Raw genomic sequence first — 20,030 nt, forward strand, 5'->3', positions numbered from 1 at the left:
TTCACTACGTCCTCATTTGAACCCTGCCATGCGTGATGACAGCTTCGTGACACTAACATCCCGTTTACGGCAGGAGGCGGAGAGAGAGAATTCGCCGGTGCATTTGGTGTGCATCATCGCGCATAGGCAATGGCATCCCCCTCTGCAAGATTGTTGGCGAGGCTTTCAATGGGGCTATAACAGTACACGGATCAGCCAGCTGTACCCCGGCTGAAGCCATGAGTGTTGACCTAGATTTAATGTAATCTATCTCCGAGAAGTATCATATCGGCGCTGGACAAGACACACGGGTCGTGACCATGGGGAATATGCAGTGCCTCCGAAGGTAAGGGAACCAACGAATGCCACATACTGACGTGGCCTAACATGCATAGAACTGTTTGTTTAACAATTATTAATCCAATGCTTTCAGTATTTTCATTGTACATGTCTGTATCTGTTTAGTAGGCTCGCTTGTTTCAGGGAGACAACAGCATTCAAAGTAATTTATTCAAATGGTGTACCATTAATACGATGATAAATTGTTAATAGGCTATCAGATGAGTAGACTATGGTTTCGATTGCAAGTTCAGATCTGCTACACCCAATTGCATCTATTCATATAATCCTGACAATACAATAATGCATTGCATGTTGACACCGAGGTTGTGTCCGTATAAATAATAAGCAAGAACAAACCTTTCAACACAACTGAACTGGGTTATCGGTCGGCCACCCCTCTCAGCCAATCCCCTGACATGAGCGCGCGTTGGTCCTCCAGCCTCTTCGCCTCGGAGCCCGCCGAGGCGAAGGCGTCGCTCAGAGCCGCCGAGGACCAGGCTGGCCTCCTCACCCACAAGATCAGCAGCACCATCACGTACCACTACTGCCCCGACCCCGACACGCCCGATCCCCCGCGCCCCGCCCGCTCCCAACCAGGGGGGGGTCCACCGCCGGCGCCCACCCGCCCCGCGCCGCGCCCGCTGGTCCTCCTCCTTCCCTGGCTGGGCGCCAGGCCGGAGGCGCTGGCCAAGTACCGGGCGCTGTACCTGGGCCGCGGCATGGACGTGCTGACGGTGGAGAGCGGCGCGCGGCTCTTCCTGTGGCCGCGCTGGGGGCTGGCGTACGGCCGGGCCGTGCTCCGCCTCCTGGAGCAGCCCTGGCTGCAGCGGCGAGCCCTGCTGGTGCATGCCTGCTCCATCGGCGGCTACACCTTCTCCACCATGCTGAGCCACCTGGCCCAGGGTCCCGAGAGGTACGCCGGCGTCACGGAGAGGGTCCGAGGCCACGTCTACGACAGCATGGTGGCCGGAAGCCTGGAGCACATGGCCGCAGGTGAGAGGCCGGTCGACCAATGAGGGGCCGGGGGAGGCGGGCTCTGGGGGGGGGCGGGCTCTGGGTACTTTTGGGGTTTGATACGCCCGTTGAGCCGCTGACTCTTTAATGCCTCGGCTGAGCCACCCTTGGGTGAGAACAGAACTGCTTGATTCGGGTAAACCCTCTGGCCGCGTTTCCCGGTCTGGAGAAACGTCGTCCGGTGTCAACCGGGGGTCAAATCGACCAAACGGGAACAAAGCAAGGGTAAAGCGGAAACTGGTGTTCCTTATCGGAGCGCTGATACACACCGATGGTATCACCCTAAACAAGCGACTTTAGCCAAAGGTTATGGCAGGCGGCGGATTTGTTTTGCCAACTTTGTTCTGTCTTGCAGGAAGTATCAGATAACCAGACTTTTGTGCATCGTGTTAAAGGAGTGATTTGATCGAAATGAATAATCTTCCTAAAAATAATACCCTACTGTGGCCAAAGCAGCTGGGATGCCTCGAGGGTCCAAGCAGCACATCACGTGTGATCTCTCCTGGCGGGGGGGTGGTCAGCTGCCGTATTGTGAAGTTTAGAGCCAACATGCGTCACAGTGGCTGGCTTAATAGAGAGTCCGAAATAAATGAAGGTATTGAATGTTCTCCTCTGGCTCAAGAATATTAATCTTGGATACAAAACCATGTTCACAGCTTTCTAATCCTGCCCCGTGGCAGGAGGTAAAGAGGGTGAATTTGTAAGTTAAGCCTTAAATTGTGTCGACAGTTAGAGTGGAGACGAGGTGATCAAGGTCAATGCAAATAAAGTACCACGAGTTGTTATGCCCTCTGCTCTAGAGCTTCTCTTGGTACTGAATGTACTCATGGTTCAACCTGGCTCTCACTTTGTAGGTTTGCGTTATAACATTATAGCTTTCATTGACTCAGAGAGTGTCTCTAGTGTCAGACTGAAGTAGCCTTCAACACAAACGGTGTTACTGATGGCCTTTCTCTCCCTCGCAAGTTCAACTTTTGAGATTTTCGTAATGCAGAATAAACAAAGAAAAGCAAACAAAAAATATAAAATCAATCTCCCTCCCTCTCTCTCTCTCTTTGTCCCTCCCTCTCCCTCCCTCTCTCCCTCCCTCTCTCTCTCTCTCTCCCTCCCTCCCTCTCTCTCTCTCCTCTCTCTCCCTCCCTCCCCCTCTCTCCCTCCCCTCCCTCTCCCCCCCTCTCTCTCCCTCTCCCCCCTCCCCCTCCCCCTCCCTCCCCCCTCCTTCTCTCTCCCCCCTCTCCCTCTCCCCCCTCTCCCTCCCTCTCCCTCACCCTCTCTCCCTCCCCTCCCTCTCCCCCTCCTCTCCCTCCCACCGTCCCTCCCCCTCCCTCTCTCTCTCCCCCCTCTCTCCCTCTCCCCCCTCCCCCTCCCTCTCCCTCTCTCCCTCCCTCTCTCTCTCCCCCCTCTCCCCCCTCTCCCTCCCTCTCCCTCCCCCTCCCTCCCTCTCTCCCTCCCCCTCCCTCCCCCCTCCTTCCCCCTCCCTCCCTCTCCCCCCTCTCCCTCCCTCCCCCTCCCTCCCCCTCCCTCCCTCTCCCTCCCTCTCCCTCCCTCTCCCTCCCTCCCTCTCCCTCTCTCCCTCCCTCTCTCTCTCCCCCCTCTCTCTCCCTCTCCCCCCTCTCCCTCCCTCTCCCTCCCCCTCCCTCCCTCTCTCCCTCCCCCTCCCTCCCCCCTCCTTCCCCCTCCCTCCCTCTCCCCCCTCTCCCTCCCTCCCCCTCCCTCCCTCTCCCTCCCTCCCTCTCCCTCCCTCCCCCTCCCTCCCTCTCCCTCCCTCCTCCTCCCTCCCTCCCTCTCCCTCCCTCTCCCTCCCTCTCCCTCCCTCCCCCTCCCTCCCTCTCCCTCCCTCCCCCTCCCTCCCTCTCCCTCCCTCTCCCCTCCTCTCCCTCCCCCTCCCCTCCCAAGGCCTGGGTAAGACTCTGTTTCCTCGTCTGGAGTTCCTGGTGAGGAACGCCGCCCTGTTCTTCTTCTGGCTCTTCCGTCGCCACACGGCCGACTTCTATGACAGCGGCGTGCACGTGTTCCGCAACAACCCCGTGCGCGCGCCGGCGCTCTTCTTCTTCTGCGACAACGACGTCATGTGCGACCCGGTCGCCATGGAGACGGTGATCGAGCTGTGGCGGGGGCGGGGCGTGGCGGTGGACTGCCGCCGCTGGCCCGTGTCCGTGCACGCCGCCCACCTGCGGTGCCACCGCGACGAGTACCTCGCCGCGCTCGAGGCCTTCCTGAGCTCGCTGCCGACGACGCCGGCCGAGGCCCGCGAGCTCTGAGCCCTGCGGCCGCTCGTGCTCGCGGACGTCGTTTGGACACGATCGGGAACGCCGGGAGACGGAGGCCGTGAGGTCAGTCGAAGGGGGTCGGCTTAGCTCAGGAAGCAGGGCGGGTTGGCTGGTTACTGGAAGGTTGCTAGTTCGACCCCCCCCCCCCCCCCCCGCGTCTATGTGTCGAGGTTTCCCTGAGCAAGTTACCTAACCCGAATTTCTAACCCGATGAGCTGGCTGTCGCCGTGCGTGGTTAACTGCGCCGTCGGTGTGTGACTGTTGGACATTAAACCTTGTAAGTCGCTTTGGATAAAAGCGTCTGCTGAATGCCCTCAATGAAGAGCGGGAAGTTTGGGTGCGCTGCCTCAATCAAAACGGCGTCTGTCTACCCTCCCATAGGGGAACCACGGACCCCCCTAGAGCGGTACATGAACAACGGAACAATGCAAACCACGAAGTTGAGGCCTTTCATTTCATTTTATGTTTCTATCCGTTATGCAAAGTGTAAATCACTGAAGTTTCAACGTTTTATGTGTATTGTATTTAACATAGATAATGTTAATTTAATATTTATATACAAACCCAGGCAGTACAATTTCCATCAGTGGCCAGTGTTGCTTTATGGTATTTTACTTACTTATTATTCAGTGCATGACAAAGTGTCTTTTGAATGGAACTTTTAACTTTATGTGCTTGGTAGCACTTCGCAATAAGGGTACGTTAATAGACGTAGTTAGAAAGCCATTGAGAATTTTCAGAGCAGGTTATCTTGAATTGGGCATGTGTCACTGTTTATCAGAACTAACGCATCCCAGTGGTCCAACTCACCACCTGTCATGTAGTCATGACATAGTTCTCTATATGCCTGCTTAGTTTGCACAGAGAAAAATGCTTTAGAAATTGCCCACTTGTATGTAGTTGTTTTAATTGCTTGACAAAATTGTACATCCGCCAATCAATATGTCAATTCATGCAATAAGAAATTGCCCACTTGTATGAAATTGTTTTAATTCCTTGACAGAATTGCACATCCGCCAATCAATATGTCAATTCATGCAATGAGCGAGCACAAATAAAAAAATATTTCTTGAATAATGGCTTTCTGGGATATCTGTTAGGTTTTCAGGGATACAAATACTAAACCTATGGGAATGTTTTGAACATTCTTCATTCACATGACGGATGTCTTTTTTCGAGTGGCGCTGCAGTGATTAAAAAATAAGTGGATCAAGTTTTGCCAACTAAAAATAAATAACTGCCCCAATGGTCTACACCAGGTCTGGTGTAGATCAGAACGTCTTATACCGGTGGTCAATAGCGATCATTGACCACCTATCATTCATTTTAGGTTTGACAAACAAGTGGATCGGTTAAATCTCACTCCAAGGTTTCCTGAGCAATTTGCAGCCCTGCACCGAGACAATCAAAGTGTCCCCTTCTCCCATCCCAAAATCACAACAATAAGAACCCCAAAAAAGGGAAATATGATACCAAAATCGACATGCATTGCTATTGCTCACTTCTCCGACCATTGGACATTTGTCAGAATGGTTCCCGGCAAAGCGACTGGAAGGGTTCCCTTTAAAGTGTCCTGGGGCGGGCGGCGCCACCCTATCAGCTGTCAGCACGCGCCCAGCTGGTCCGTGTGGAGCAGTAGCTCCTCCAGGTAGACCTGGACCTTCATCAGGCTCACGTGCACACGGCTCTTCGGGAACCCTCTCCCGCCCGGACCGGCTGGTCCGCGTCTAGGCGGCAGGCCAGGGTCTCGGCCAGGTAGCGCACGAAGCCGTTCAGGCTGGACACGTAGGCCTGGACCTGGCCCAGGGGCCGGAAGGAGAGCTCCTGGAGCTCGGCTTCCAGCAGGGAGAGGTCCTGGCTGATGCTGTTGAGGCCCCTGATGGACGGGGGGCCCACAGCGGTCGGAGGGCTGGCCGTCCCCTGGAGGGGGGAGCACATCCATGTTTGTTATGGGTTCTTTTGATTGTGTTTCATTTTGGGATTGTTTTGGAGCATAATGGGTTTGTTTTAAAAACAGAAAGGTGGCACCAACTACAGAACTGTAGACACGAAAATACACACAACACAGCAGAATACACACACCGACACAGCAAAATACACCCCTAACAATACGTAACGCGTAACTTAGTAACGCGTTACTGGCCTCGGATCACTTTTTTCAGTAACGCGTTACTATTTCCAAACCAGTAATCAGATTAAAGTTACTCATCGAAGTCACTGTTCGTTACTATTAGTCAACTTGAATGTTGCATTGTTTTTCCAAATAAGTTCTTATTTGATTGCAAATGTGTCATTATAAAGGTGTAAATATTTAATTTTGTTTTGGTTTGCTATATTTCTATTCCAGGCTCTCTATGGGCTTTGATAAACACATACAGTGGGGCAAAAAAGTATTTAGTCAGCCACCAATCGTGCAAGTTCTCCCACTTAAAAAGACGAGAGAGGCCTGTAATTTTCATCATAGGTAAACCTCAGCTTTGAGAGACAATGAAAAAAAAAAATCCAGAAAATCACATTGTCTGATTTTTTAAGAATTTATTTGCAAATGATGGTGGAAAATAAGTATTTGGTCACCTACAAACCAGCAAGATTTCTGGCTGTCACAGACCTGTGACTTCTTCTTTAAGAGGCTCCTCTGTCCTCCACTCGTTACCTGTATTAATGGCACCTGTTTGAACTCCTTATCAGTATAAAAGACACCTGTCCACAACCTCAAACAGTCACATTCCAAACTCCGCTATGGCCAAGACCAAAGAGCTGTCAAAGGACACCAGAAACACAATTGTAGACCTGCACTAGGCTGGGAAGTCTGAATCTGCAATAGGTAAGCAGCTTGGTGTGAAGAAATCAACTGTGGGAGCAATTATTAGGAAATGGAATACATACAAGACCACTGATAATCTCCCTCGATCTGGGGCTCCACGCAAGATCTCACCCTGTGGGGTCAAAATGATCACAAGAACAGTGAACAAAAATCCCAGAACCACACGGGGGGACCTAGTGAATGACCTCCAGAGAGCTGGGACCAAAGTAACAAAGGCTACCATCACTAACACACTACGCCGCCAGGGACTCAAATCCTGCAGTGCCAGACGTGTCCCCCTGCTAAAGCCAGTGCATGTCCGGGCCCGTTTGAAGTATGCTAGAGAGCATTTGGATGATCCAGAACAGGATTGGGAGAATGTCATATGGTCAGATGAAACCAAAATAAAACTTTTTGGTAAAAACTCAACTCGTCGTGTTTGGAGGAGAAAGAATGCTGAGTTGCATCCAAAGAACACCATACCTACAGTGAAGCATGGGGATGGAAACATCATGCTTTGGGGCTGTTTTTCTGCCAAGGGACCAGGACGTCTGATCCGTGTGACGGAAAGAATGAATGGGGCCATGTATCGTGAGATTTTGAGTGAAAACCTCCTTCCATCAGCAAGGGCACTGAAGATGAAACGTGGCTGGGTCTTTCAGCATGACAATGACCCCAAACACACCGCCCGGGCAACGAAGGAGTGGCTTCGTAAGAAGCATTTCAAGGTCCTGGAGTGGCCTAGCCAGTCTCCAGATCTCAACCCCATAGAAAATCTTTGGAGGGAGTTGAAAGTCTGTGTTGCCCAGCGAAGGCCAAAAAACATCACTGCTCTAGAGGAGATCTGCATGGAGGAATGGGCCAAAATACCAGCAGCAGTGTGTGAAAACCTTGTAAAGACTTACAGAAAACGTTTGACCTCTGTCATTGCCAACAAAGGGCATGTAACAAAGTATTGAGATGACCTTTTGTTATTGACCAAATACTTATTTTCCACCATAATTTGCAAATAAATTCTTTAAAAATCAGACAGTGATTTTCTAGACTTTTTTTTTTCATTTTGTCTCTCATAGCTGAGGTATACCTATGATGAAAATTACAGGCCTCTCATCTTTTTAAGTGGGAGAACTTGCACAATTGGTGGCTGACTAAATACTTTTTTGCCCCACTGTATTCATTCTTTGACCCTTCATGTACCACTGTTAAAATAGACGGGCTTCTTGCAGTCTATTACTAAGGAGGATGGTTACAAGTTAAGATGCAGATCATTGAAAGTAGCCATTAGTATTACTTTACTCATTGACATGACATAGTAAGCTCTGGTGTAACGATGTCGTCTCCATCCATACCAGGGTTTGTAGTTTCCTGATGTGCACCAGAGTGGTCCGGGCGATCATCACTATGTAGTTGATGGAATTCATCATGGTCTCTGCCTGGGTGGGGAGAGCTGTGCAGGTGGGCACCAACATCACCACAGAGAGCCACAAGAGATCACGGTACACGACCATTCTGGGAGGAATAACGAAAGATTATAACCTGCAGAAATGATTTTCAAATGAGCAGGAACTTTCCTCTCTCTCGCCCCACCACATATAGTCCATGCGTGGTCTAATTGACAATTTAAAAAATCCAATAATCTTAAACATATTTTCACATGAAATATATATACGTATTGTATTTTTATTTTATTTAGTTATTGGTAAACTATTAATACAATTTCAAAAGAGTTAACAGCAGAACACACTGAAATATAAAAACACATGTACAATTAAATAATAGGTAGCTGTAAATATATATAATTTGCATTAACTGTTAGTATTAGTGATATTATAATAATATAATAAAATAATGTAGTTATATTATTTACATAAGGATAATTTTAATAATGATAATAATTCAGTGCATTCAATGGTGATCACAACCTTTTTTTTTGCAGCCACAAAATTAAATTATTTAACTTTTTCCAAAAAATATATTTCAATATAGAATCTATACTACAAACTTCACTTATTTAATATCAAAGTAGATAAAGTAAATACAAAAAAGCCTATAAACGATGTACTCTTTATTAACCAGCCCGTTGTGTGTCATAACCTACCTGTTTTCCTGGGTGCGTTTTCCGTCTGTCTGTGAGCGGTGAGCAACCGCATAGGCCATCGATCTCCAGGGTTCTCCTCCTCTAAATACCCTCATAAAGTCAATGGGTGATTCATTAATGGAAACCCTTCATGACATGCAATCTCTCCCACCACTCTTTCTACGCTCTCTCCCCCCCCCCCCCCAGTGTACATGAACCCAAAACTTAGTTGTCTTATTTGTTAATCAAAAGGTCGCCTCTTTAGTCCAGAGATGACGTAGGCTTTCCCACTCAGAGTAAACACAAACAAACTAATAAAAAGGTGTAAAATCAAATTTACACCATGCAGCAACGTTTATATCAAATCAGTGCATTTCAGTGTGTATGCTCTCAATTCTCAATTATCTATGTTATACTATGTTATTTCTCTCAACTCACAGAAATAACATAGTTATATGCTACAATAAACGGTATCTTTTGTCACACACACCGATGCTTTGTAGCCTGCCCGTACAGTTAAGTTAACTTTGAAAACTCTAAGAGATGGTGTGGGCATTTGCTTATCGGTCTTAATTGTAAAACTGACAACATGCACTTAGTAGGTTCTGATCTGCTGATCTGAACCGCTGCTCTGTTACAGCGGCGGCACACAGACATTTGAGGGGGCAGGTGTGACCATCAGAGAAAGATTAACTGCCAGTTAAAACACAACAATATGGCAATTTGTCTCCAAATTGACACGTAGCGGTCTGTGGCCCATAGCTGGCAGTCTGATAACCACAGTGCTAAAACTAGGGCAGATTTAATTGTGTTTGTGGACAAACAAGCAATCTTGTTTTGTGTGGAGTGTGTGTGTGTGTGTGTGTGTGTGTGTGTGTTACTTCATAGCTCCGTGGAAATTATTCTATGACAAAGCCGCTAAATATCTCTTCCCTTAATGTTTTGGCCCATGGCAAAGTGGCCTTACTGGAAGAAATGACCACGCAGGTTTTCCAATGAATGAAGCATTAAATCACTTTTTATTCCCCCAGTATTTCCTCTGTTTTCTGTCTGCACATCTTATCAATTTGTTTGTTAAATTTGTTCTGCGAGGCAAAGTTTGGCTCTTTTTTTCAGACTCGTTCATTCAAATTAACTAATCTTTTGGAGTCAGATCATCGTTTACACATGTGCAAATCAAAGAACGAAAGAACGAGATGAACAATCCACTCACAGATACAATTCGTAATGTGTATTTGTTGAAAAGGAACGAATCGTCTTGAATCACCCATCACTACTATATGCTAATTTGGGTCACACAGTTGCACAGCCAGTTAGAGATGCAGAACAATGTTATATTTATTCTGAAGGTCTCCCACCTAACTAGCTCAATCTTACTCATTGGGACATTGTGCTCATATTGTCACGATCCTTCTGTTGGGTAGACTAATGTGAAGCTGGTGGGTAACTGGTTGTCATGGTAACTGTGGGAGTGGCTCCCTTGATTGGCCTTGATTATGGTCACCTGACGGATCCAAGAGGACGGACAGAAGCAAGATGGTGTCTGAATAGACAGCATGGTGCCCAGACTTGGTGACACTCAGAAACCAACCTCAGACAATGTAAATCCTATCCGCCCTCATAAAAGGACAACACCAGGATTTAAGGATTGCTACGGGGAACGTGACCGCCCTTTTGTCATGCATGTCCGTCAAGTGTTCGTCAATGTTATGTGTCAAAAAATAACAGAACGGGACAGGCTAACGTTTACCCCAAGGCTTCGGCTATCCCTCAACAAGTGAGAAGGACCAGAGCTCGCGGGGAACCCTGGTGAGTCACTGCTCAGGTGGCCGGAAGGTCTCCTGCCTAGACAGAGAGTCGTTTTCAATATACCAGTGGGGTCGTGACAATATCATTTGCCGAGGTAAACCATCCTGATATACCCGTTTACGTTTCGCAATGAATATCAATCTGGCCTTGCTGAGAAGTTATTGATTTCCAGCTATGGCCCGGCCACCTTGTTCAAAAAACGAACCGTGCAGAGCGACACTCTTGACAAGTAAAGCAAAAAACATACGGTAGGCTAATGTGGAAAAAAATTCCGCGCAATTGTCTGTGATTCTTTAAATTAGTATTCAGTCTATATCTGATGACTCTTTGAAGTTGAGCAAACCTTTTGCCCTATTGCTCAACTCTCCTGGGGAGCTTCATCACCGTCTGCAGCATCACTTGTCTGTGTATGCATGAACAAACCAGTGCATGTTACTTAGTGCGTTTTCTACTCCCGGCCTAAGGGTTCTGGCTTCAATCCCCAATGTGTCCGCAATCGACCTGCTCCGAAACGACATGGTAATGGTAAAGGGTTTGGATACGGTAATTACATAGAAGTTAAAAACACGTTTATATGAAACCTGCCAAACGTATATTAGTTCAGATCCCTGGTATAGTGAGTCAGGCTAACCATTTGGACAGTTCTGCGTGTGTGTAGCTTGGAGTGATGGATTATGCGTCAGTGTTCTCATCACCCAGTACTTTCTGAGGTTTACTATTTCTCCTAACTTTAACCAATATTGCGTCATCCCTTGGTTCAGCTAGAGCCAACATATATCTTAAATTCCCCCCCCTCATTTCCTGTCTGGGAAGTATGTAGTGGCGATAGGGCGCCGCCCCTCCGTGAAATAGTCACTTGACTATATCTGCCACCTATTAATCAACTATTATCAATACGAAATAATTCAACACAAATACATAGCGTTTATCCTCGTTTAATGGATAATGGATCGTTTAATTGTGTGATATACTTGTCACTGCCAGCAACCATTTAAATGCGTCTGAACGTCAATGATTTGGGCTAGGCTAGTTATTGGTCCTTCGAAATATAGCCCTCCTCCAAGTCAGGGGCGCCGGCCACGTTGAAGTCAATGTAAGCTCGCTAACTTTTTGCTGTTTATCAAGCAGAGACAGCTTTTCATTGGCGCAAGAAAATTCGCCCTCGGGTCGCACCAGTGTGCGCCCCAGGCCAATGGTATCGCTTTTCTTTTTTGTTATCGCCACATGATTGGACAATTAAGCGAATCAATCAAATAGGCTACCTCCCTCAGCAGCATCCGCGCAACACAACTACATGTAGAGAAGAGATAGATCGCTAACTGGCTGAGAGTTGTAAGCGCTTTCCACCCTTTTCAGTGGAGGAATTGGACTCCCCAAGCAATGTTATACTGAAAAGCAGCAAGTAAGTTACATATTAATTTAGTCTTTCGGCCTGTAGCATATAAACAAAATGAAGCAACTGTCCCATATTTCTAACTGCATTTGATGTAGACATTGAGACTCACAAAGAATGGACATTATAGGACAGTGATCATGATTTGTCTCAATATCAATTCAATTCAATTTTAATTTTATTTGTATAGCCCTTAATCACCATTACAGTCTCAAAGGGCTTAACAGGTCAAATATTTATGACACCCCCCTTTACCCAAGCCCCCACAAGGGCAAGAAAAAACTCCCTTGAAATTAGCAAGGAAGAAATCTTGAGAAGAAACGCATAGCGGCCATCCCTTCTTCCAGGGATGGTCAGGAGCGCAATGGGTGCCATAATTGACATACAGGTAAATACATGCACATAATGTTAAATGGTGATGTGGCGCTGGCCGGTTGACCATGAGGAGAGTCCAGGCATCCAGTCCAGTCACCGCAACATGCTAGAACAGACAGAATAGTGAATTAGAACAGAGAAGTACATAGTGGGAATGTATACTGTATTAACAAAACACAAACAGAGTGGTCTTCACTTCACATCTGTCGTTTTCACACTCCTATGTTCCAAATGCAAGATCGTAGAGGTGCGTTTTGAGCTTTCCTTTGAATAGCTCCAGAGTCAGCTTCCCTGATCACTTGTGGCAGCCATTTCCATAGGAAGGGGGCTCGATAGGCAAACGCTCTCTGTCCAGCCGATTTCTTTTTAACCTTCGGCAGTGAAAGAGGGCCAGCTCCTGAAGACCGGAGGGACCGAGAAGGACTATAAGGAATAATCAGATCCTTCAGGCAGGATGGAGAAGATCCATGCAAGGCTTTATAGGTTAGCAGTAGCACCTTAAAGTCCGATCTGAAAGTTATTGGTAGCCAGTACAGAGAGGCGAGAATAGGTGTGATATGATCAAATCTTCTCGTTCTGGTCAGCAGTCTAGCTGCAGCATTCTGTACAAGCTGTAGACTTTTTGTGGTAGATTTTGGTAGTCCCGAGAACAGTGCATTGCAATAATCCAGTCTTGATGAAACAAATGCATGAATCAGTGTCTCTGCATCCGCTGCAGATAACATTGGTCTGATTCTTGCATTGTTTCTCAGATGGAAAAAGGCAATTGTAGTTATGCTTCTAACATGTTGGTTGAAGCACAGTTGAGGGTCGAACAGAACACCAAGATTCTTGACTGATGCACTCTGTGGGACGAATAACAACAATGGGTCAAATAGCAATGGCTGGTGGAGTGGCCATAAAGTAGGTCTGTATATGCAGTGTAAGCTTGTCCAGGCCCTGCAAGTCAGGATGTAGGCTATGAATCTGAATGAATAGTAGCTGATAGGTAATAGGTAATAGGTAGTGGCCATCCCCAAAATGCACCAGAATACAGGAAATCAAATCTATTGAATTCCATTTTTTTTATGGGGGGGGGGGGGAAACCCCAGACCCCCAGTCTATTACTTTGCCCCACCAACATTTTTGATCATCAGCCGCCACTGGAAGTACTCAAATATAAACGGAACTCATATGACTGCTTATTTCGGTCTGTGGTCTTTGCGTTGTCGACATAAAACCAAATTAGCAGAACGTGCATGGGATGTTAGAAAACATGCTTTACAAATTGTTTTCAGAGGTGTGACCTTGTTCTGTTTGAAAGCCTTACATTCTGCTCGACTTGAACGGCGCATCTGGTGATAGCGATAGTGGTTGAACTTTTTCGACATATTGTTTACTGTAACACCTAGTGTGTTATGGTGGGGTGCCAGTAAAAACAAGCAGTAACCCGTCTAACTGCTGCGTGATAAACGCTCTGTGCTCCCTTTCGTATAAACATTTTTGTTGGCAAGTAACCCTGGCGGTCTCGCAGCAGTGAAGGTCGTCCTCGTTTTCTGAAGACGCTGTTCCAAAACTGGCCGCAAGGGGGCTCCAGATAACCATAAATGTATATTTTGTGGGAGCGGGCAGAGACAGTTGGGTTCGTCTCTCTAAACGGTCACCCCTCCCCACTCCGCAGCCCCGGCAGGATCCACTTAACATTTGCAAAAAAAAAAAAAAGGCTTAATGTAGCCTGTATATTTACTGCCAATTAATTTTGCTTGCATGGATTAGCCTATTGTTGATTGGTATGACGTCTTTGTTTCTCCATATGATCCAAAATAACTTACTTATTGTCCAATTTCTGAAATACAGGATTTCCCCTGATCTCTCTTCCCTGGAGAGCGGGCTATATGGATGGAGATAACATATCACCCTAAATCTGTAGGCCTACGGTTTGACGAAGGAATACGCACTTTCTTTCCAACTCCAATGTTGCATGGAAAGCAAGGAGCAGGAGAAGACGTAGGAGTAGAGAAACTGAGCAAACGATGCATTGATGGTAGACCTATAAAAAAAGACACATGGAAGTAATCATTGTCTCAACTGTGTTACTTTATTGAAGTTCAAGAATTTAGATTCATTTGGAAAAAAAACTTAACGGGAGATACACACTACCGTCATATTCTGAGTCAGCATGAAAATATTCTTCCACCACACCTCATCTTATGTAACTGATACCAGTCATCATTATAGGGGGAAAGTAATGAAAAATAAAGACTGTACTTTATTATTTAGACTGTAAGGCCTACTGAATGGTATCTACAGAGGTTGGATGCGGATGGTCACCATTTATGTTCTCTGCACATGCATACATAACGTGTATAGACAAAACACTCTTTCTCCCATGTTTGCATGAGTTTCATAAATCCCTTGTGTCATAGATTTAACCATTTGTTGCTTGAAATAGTCATACACCTTAGTATGGCAAAGGTATGGCGCTATGCTGTAGGATTTAAATCTTGACATACAGATAACTTATACAGGATACCTACATTTGACAACAGGGAGCACGATACATTCACCCCATGGGGTACATGGTGATGGTTATGGTGGGTGAAATCCAGCTCAGCACACTTTACTTTTCAGAGATTGTGTGTGAAATGGAACCTCTAAAATGGATTACTTCTCAGGGTCGGAGCGTGTGATTGGACCGCGGTAGCCGTCAGCTGAGGGGCGGGGCATGACTAGTGCCCCGCCAGAACTCGCTACGCCCATATATGGCTTCGATTCCACTTCCCCACCAATAAATACATAAAAATGTTAGTTCTAAAGTGTTGGACCCTCAATTCACTTGCATTGAGCAGGCTTGCAAATTAAGAAACAAACATCTTAAGAGCAAAAATGTCCAGGTACTCTCTTTCAGAAACGTTCATAAAATCTAATCGCAAGTTGATCAGGAAGTACATTTCCCATTTATGCGCTTGTAAGTCCCGTTCCCATTGGTCACACCCCATAGCGTAGTAGCAGTTAGTACAGGAAACAGTTAAGCCATTTCCTGAGCGCAGCGAGACATTGCAATCACAGAAAAGCACTGTGAAAATGCCGAGCAGAGCACTGACAGTTGTACCTGGGGTGAAGGTGTTTGCTAAGGCCTTTGTAGCTGGGTGTTTACCCTGCAGACAACGGACGAGGCAGATATGCTGCCACAGACACACCCAGCTGTAACAAAGACACAAGCAAGTGAATATTATGTAAGTAACAGACGTGTTATAGTTGTATTTTGTAGCCTGCTCAATGCAACTGAATGGAGGCTCGAAAGGAGCCTAGGTGAAACTATATATATTTTTTTTAATGAACCTTTACATCTATTTGATGTTGATGGTCGTGGATTTTAAGCCAAATATGATAAGTTGGTGATTGCCGCTTTGATATCCTTAACCAGAGATCTGAGTGTGGTGCTGAACACACTTCTCCCCTTGATTTAGAATGTGTATATACAATGTATAAGTAGTGACGAGCAGGGACATGTAGACAATGACCACTATGGTGACTACTGCATGTGGCAATGTACAATACACTTAGAACCCCCAAAAAGTACAGGAATCAACCAAAATATGAAAACACATTAACCATCCTGTTTTCACACACAGGCACACACACACTCCTCCCCATTCTGCTGGTGTCCCAGTACATGTATGTAGGCAACGTCATGGCTTGAGGCGTAGACATACAGTGAGCAGATTGTGTTTACCCATGCATTAGGATGCACACAAAGCTTATGTAACTCCTCTTCAAAGGTCTTCACTGGACTTATTTGGCCATTTCCCGCAACTGTTCAAAATAAATAACACACTGCAACAATAATTGTTCAATTATAATGTGAATAACTAAGAAATGTATATTCTATTAATATGTGACAGAATGTAGAGTGTGTGTCTGTCTATCGTGATAACGATACTTGGGTTGAGTCTTCATTGATATACAAAATATATTGTCATATATATGACAATATATATATATATACACATATATACAATATACACATATTGTATATCTGATCAATCGTAAAGGGATATTAAACCTAAAATATAAATTTTGTCCTGTGAGTCTCACAAGTGCTGATGAACAATTCTGTATTGTTTTTTTAGTACAATGTCTTGAGTTGTTAAACAGGGGAAATACTCATCATACTATTGGCTAAAAACCTTTTTCCAGAGGTCGCTTTCTATTGGCTGTGGCCCTAGCTGGACTAAGTGTGATTCGGGTTTGTTCTAATACCCTTCCCATTAGTTTATTTCGTGGGCCAAATTACTGGTAAAATGGTGAGTTAACTTACCAGTTAGGTTAAGTGATTTGGCTTTGGACTGGCTTTTGGTGGCGCATGGTTGCAGTGTCTCTACTTCCTGTCTTCCTCTGTAGTATTATAGTAAAATGTTAACAATTACTCAAATTCCTGGATTAACATATTCTGACATTTACCTTCGCATCATCTTCCACTACATCCTACAAAAGGAACACCCTTGTTTTCGGCTGTATTCTAATGTTTTATACCCAATATATATTTATATACATTTATTTATTTATTATATATAATAATTGTAACACATTCATTTCCTCAAGTTTCGCATCCCTCCCATTGCCTGGATATTAGGGCTGCAATTAATGATTATTTTCACATTTTTCTTATTCATTGATTGATAATTTAGTCTATAAAATGTAAAGTGTAAAATATATGAATAAAAGCCAAATAGAGTCCAAAGTGAAATTTAAGTATTCATTTTATAATGATCCAAAAAGCGGATATTAGAAATGAGACTGCGTGTGTATCTGATAGAACATAATTTGTCGATAGATGAATGAAGATTCCTGTCGGTAGATGAATCCACCAACAGTCTCAGCCCCTTCTGGCCCGGATTACCTCCTCCATCTTGTGGCCCAGTGCCCCCCCCCCCCACCTTGGTGCTCCTTGTATCTGCTGAGCTCCTCATTAGGGGGGGGTGTGGTCGCTGGCCATTCCAGATGCCAGAGGTCCAACGCGGATGCTTTTTGGGGTAAGGGCTTCCTGGCTAATGCTGTGGGAACAGCAAGCCCAGACCGCAAAAAGACCCGCAGTGGACAGGAAGAGGGCCGGGATCCCCCGCAGACCTCCGACGGGACGCCAGCCTCCTCTGGGCTCCCATCAGCCCCGGGGGACCTGCAGCGAGGGAGGACAGCCACAAGGACAGGTGACGACCCTGAGACAACTGACCTCCGACCCCATGACATCACATGATGACCCTGTGACAGACGACCCACTACCCGCTGACGTCATAAAGGAGGCCCTGTAAGCTGCTACGGGAGGTCAGAGCTTGAAGAGATGAAGCACAAGAAGATTTTGGAGGATATACAGTTTATACAAAACAAAACTCCCCGGTCCCTCTCTGCTCCATGCCTTCGTCTCTCCGTCGTCAAGAAGCATTCACCAACCTGTGGTGCAGCTATGGTAATGCCATGTGATTGACAGGCCGGGTGGATTCCCAAAACCAATCAGAGATGTGATTCCCTGATCCCACTGAAATTATCTTAAATCTCACATAAAGCCCCGATCACTCAATCGTGACATTGCAATTGGTGCAACAACTTGATGAAAGTGAAATCATTCCCATGCACCGTATCATTATTGCTAAACATTTAGCAACCCAGTATTAAGTGTACATGCAATGGAGTATCGTGTGTGACGCAGCCAACTTCCTTCACAGCATCACTACACTTCCTAAAGTAGTTGACCGAACACAACATATGTGGAATAATTTCCAAAGCAATGTTTTTTTTCTGCACCATTCATATCACAATTTCCATTCCATTTACCCATATTTGCTAAACTTTTACTGTTTATTTTCACTCACATACAGCATGATGTCATTGCGCCTTGCATATTTAATCACTGCTAATAGTGCAAGATAATTCTGTTGATTGTCGATTTACTAGTTTCTGATCAGATTACAGCTTCCCACTCTGGAAGCATTATGTTTCACCGTTAATGCGTTCCGGACTCCAACTCTTGTTTTCACGTGACCAGATGCATGTTAAGGACTTTAAGACAATATCTCAGAACATCCATTTGCATGTAAGCATGTTGGGTAGAGGGCAAGTCGTGAGCGTCGGATTTCACGAGGAGGAGATGAAATGTGTTCCTATTTTGGAATAGGGAAACTGAATGATTACTTTATTCCTTGAATCATTTTCTGTTCAAACACGCACACACGTACACACACACAGATTTATGTACATGAGCATATGCAAAAACACTATGCATATAAAGCGCAGCATTAAATATTAATGTACCGACTCTGTACGCTTCATCATACAGTTCCCTGAGCTGACAACGACCAAAGTCCCTGTTCTTTACTGCATCGTTGTTTTAAAAGTGCACACACACACACACACACACACACACACACACACACACACACACACACACACACACACACACACCAGCACGACCACACATGGATCCCACTATAGGGCTACCATGGATCAGAATGTCTCCTAAGGCCTCCCTGGACTAGAGGCCATCTGCCGCTGAGCTCAGTAAATGCGTCATGTATGAGGAACTGGGGTCAAATTGAATCATCAATTCAATTTGCATCTCGTTTTTCCAATCCTTTTTCTGGGGTGGGGGGTCTTGGGGAGAGTGTATTACTCTTGCTTTCATTCTGACTATATTTGCTTCAAATGTAGATTTGTAAAACATATTTGGCATCATGAGGTGCAAAGGGGAGCTATCAAGAAGATTCATTCCGGCCATTTCTACATGGCCCCCGCCATCGCCATTTTAACCTCCTGTGCACCAAAAGTGCAGTGGAAGTTGCTGCGTTGAGAGGTGAGGAAGAGAGCCTGTTCGGGCGAACCTCAACTTCAACGATGAACGGATGAATGGACGGCTGGGCGCCTCCTGCGTTTGCGTTTCCACCGACGGGTGTGGAGGACAGAGCCGCTGTCCGTGGTGCTGAACTGCGAGCGGCCCTTCACGCGGGGAATCGCCCATGGTGTGGAAACCCGCCTCGTTCGCTCTCGGCTCTGTCTCTCGGCTGCACGCACGCACGGTCGCTCGGTGAACGCCCTGCACTCACAGTGACACCATTGTATATATTGAAATGGTAATGGTAAATGTCACCGTCTTTCGTCCAAAGAAATAATAAAAATAAAAACACAGGGGAGATAAGGCATTCATCTCCGTCCGCTTTTTCTTAATTTCTCCTCTGCCAATCTTTCCCTTAAACTGCACTTGTTCGAAGCGACGTGCAGCCTGATGGATTGATTGTGCATGAATTGGCACTTGTTGCCATAACACAGGCTGCCGAATGGGTAATGCCTCGACGCGTGCGTGTATGTATATGGTGCGTGTGCGTGCGTGTGTGCATGTCTGCCTGTGGGTGAGTGCGTGTGCAGCGCTTTCATGTTCATGTGCGCCCGTAAAAGTCTAATCTCCCTTGTTCTACGCGCACGACTGCCCGTCACACACGCACGCGCGTGCGCGCGCGTACACACACACACACACACACGGCGCGCGCACCAGCTCTGCAAACGACAGCTACAGCAGTGATATGGATCAAAATGAAACTTGAACCAAATTATTTATCTTCAACTCTCTTGACATAAACACGAAGAATCAACGCTGTTAGAATAAACACATGACATGTATCTCACATGTTCTGCTTGGGTTCTTTAATGTAATGATTTTTCAGATAGTCTATAAAAAAAATCACATTCGTTATGACATGTAAAAGAAATGCCAGTTAGTCCACTACCAATAACAGGTAGGCCTATGCAATTGGAAGTCTATTCCCGCGGACAGCAGCAGTCGAGGAGAAATACGCCTATTGACGCGGACGGTTAATGATAAACATTGAAATCAACTCGAGGCGAAGTCTCGCCGAGGATAGGATTGATTTATTTAAGTTTCATCTATCCCATAATAACACACGATATCCCCTTCGGAGAAAAATTTAAAAAAAATCTGAC

At 45.9% G+C, this 20,030-nt stretch overlaps 2 protein-coding genes across 2 annotated transcripts; one reads left to right on the forward strand and one right to left on the reverse strand.

The window, feature by feature from the left end:
• Positions 1–299: 299 nt before the first annotated feature.
• LOC307089615 (transmembrane protein 53-like) lies at positions 300–3,596 on the forward strand (the record flags this gene model as incomplete). Its single annotated transcript, XM_079755969.1, has 3 exons — positions 300–325; positions 761–1,314; positions 3,232–3,596. 3 exons carry the CDS (start codon positions 300–302, stop codon positions 3,594–3,596), a joined length of 945 nt encoding a protein of 314 aa, XP_079612095.1.
• A 1,680-nt stretch (positions 3,597–5,276) lies between these two features.
• On the reverse strand, positions 5,277–7,916 carry LOC307089616 (leptin-B-like; the record flags this gene model as incomplete). The annotated part of the gene is made up of 2 exons (XM_079755970.1): positions 5,277–5,525; positions 7,758–7,916. 2 exons carry the CDS (start codon positions 7,914–7,916, stop codon positions 5,277–5,279), a joined length of 408 nt encoding a protein of 135 aa, XP_079612096.1.
• Positions 7,917–20,030: the final 12,114 nt, after the last annotated feature.

The sequence above is a fragment of the Pollachius pollachius genome (assembly GCF_949987615.1).
Source record: "Pollachius pollachius genome assembly, chromosome: 18".
Classification (NCBI taxonomy): Eukaryota; Metazoa; Chordata; class Actinopteri; order Gadiformes; family Gadidae; genus Pollachius; species Pollachius pollachius.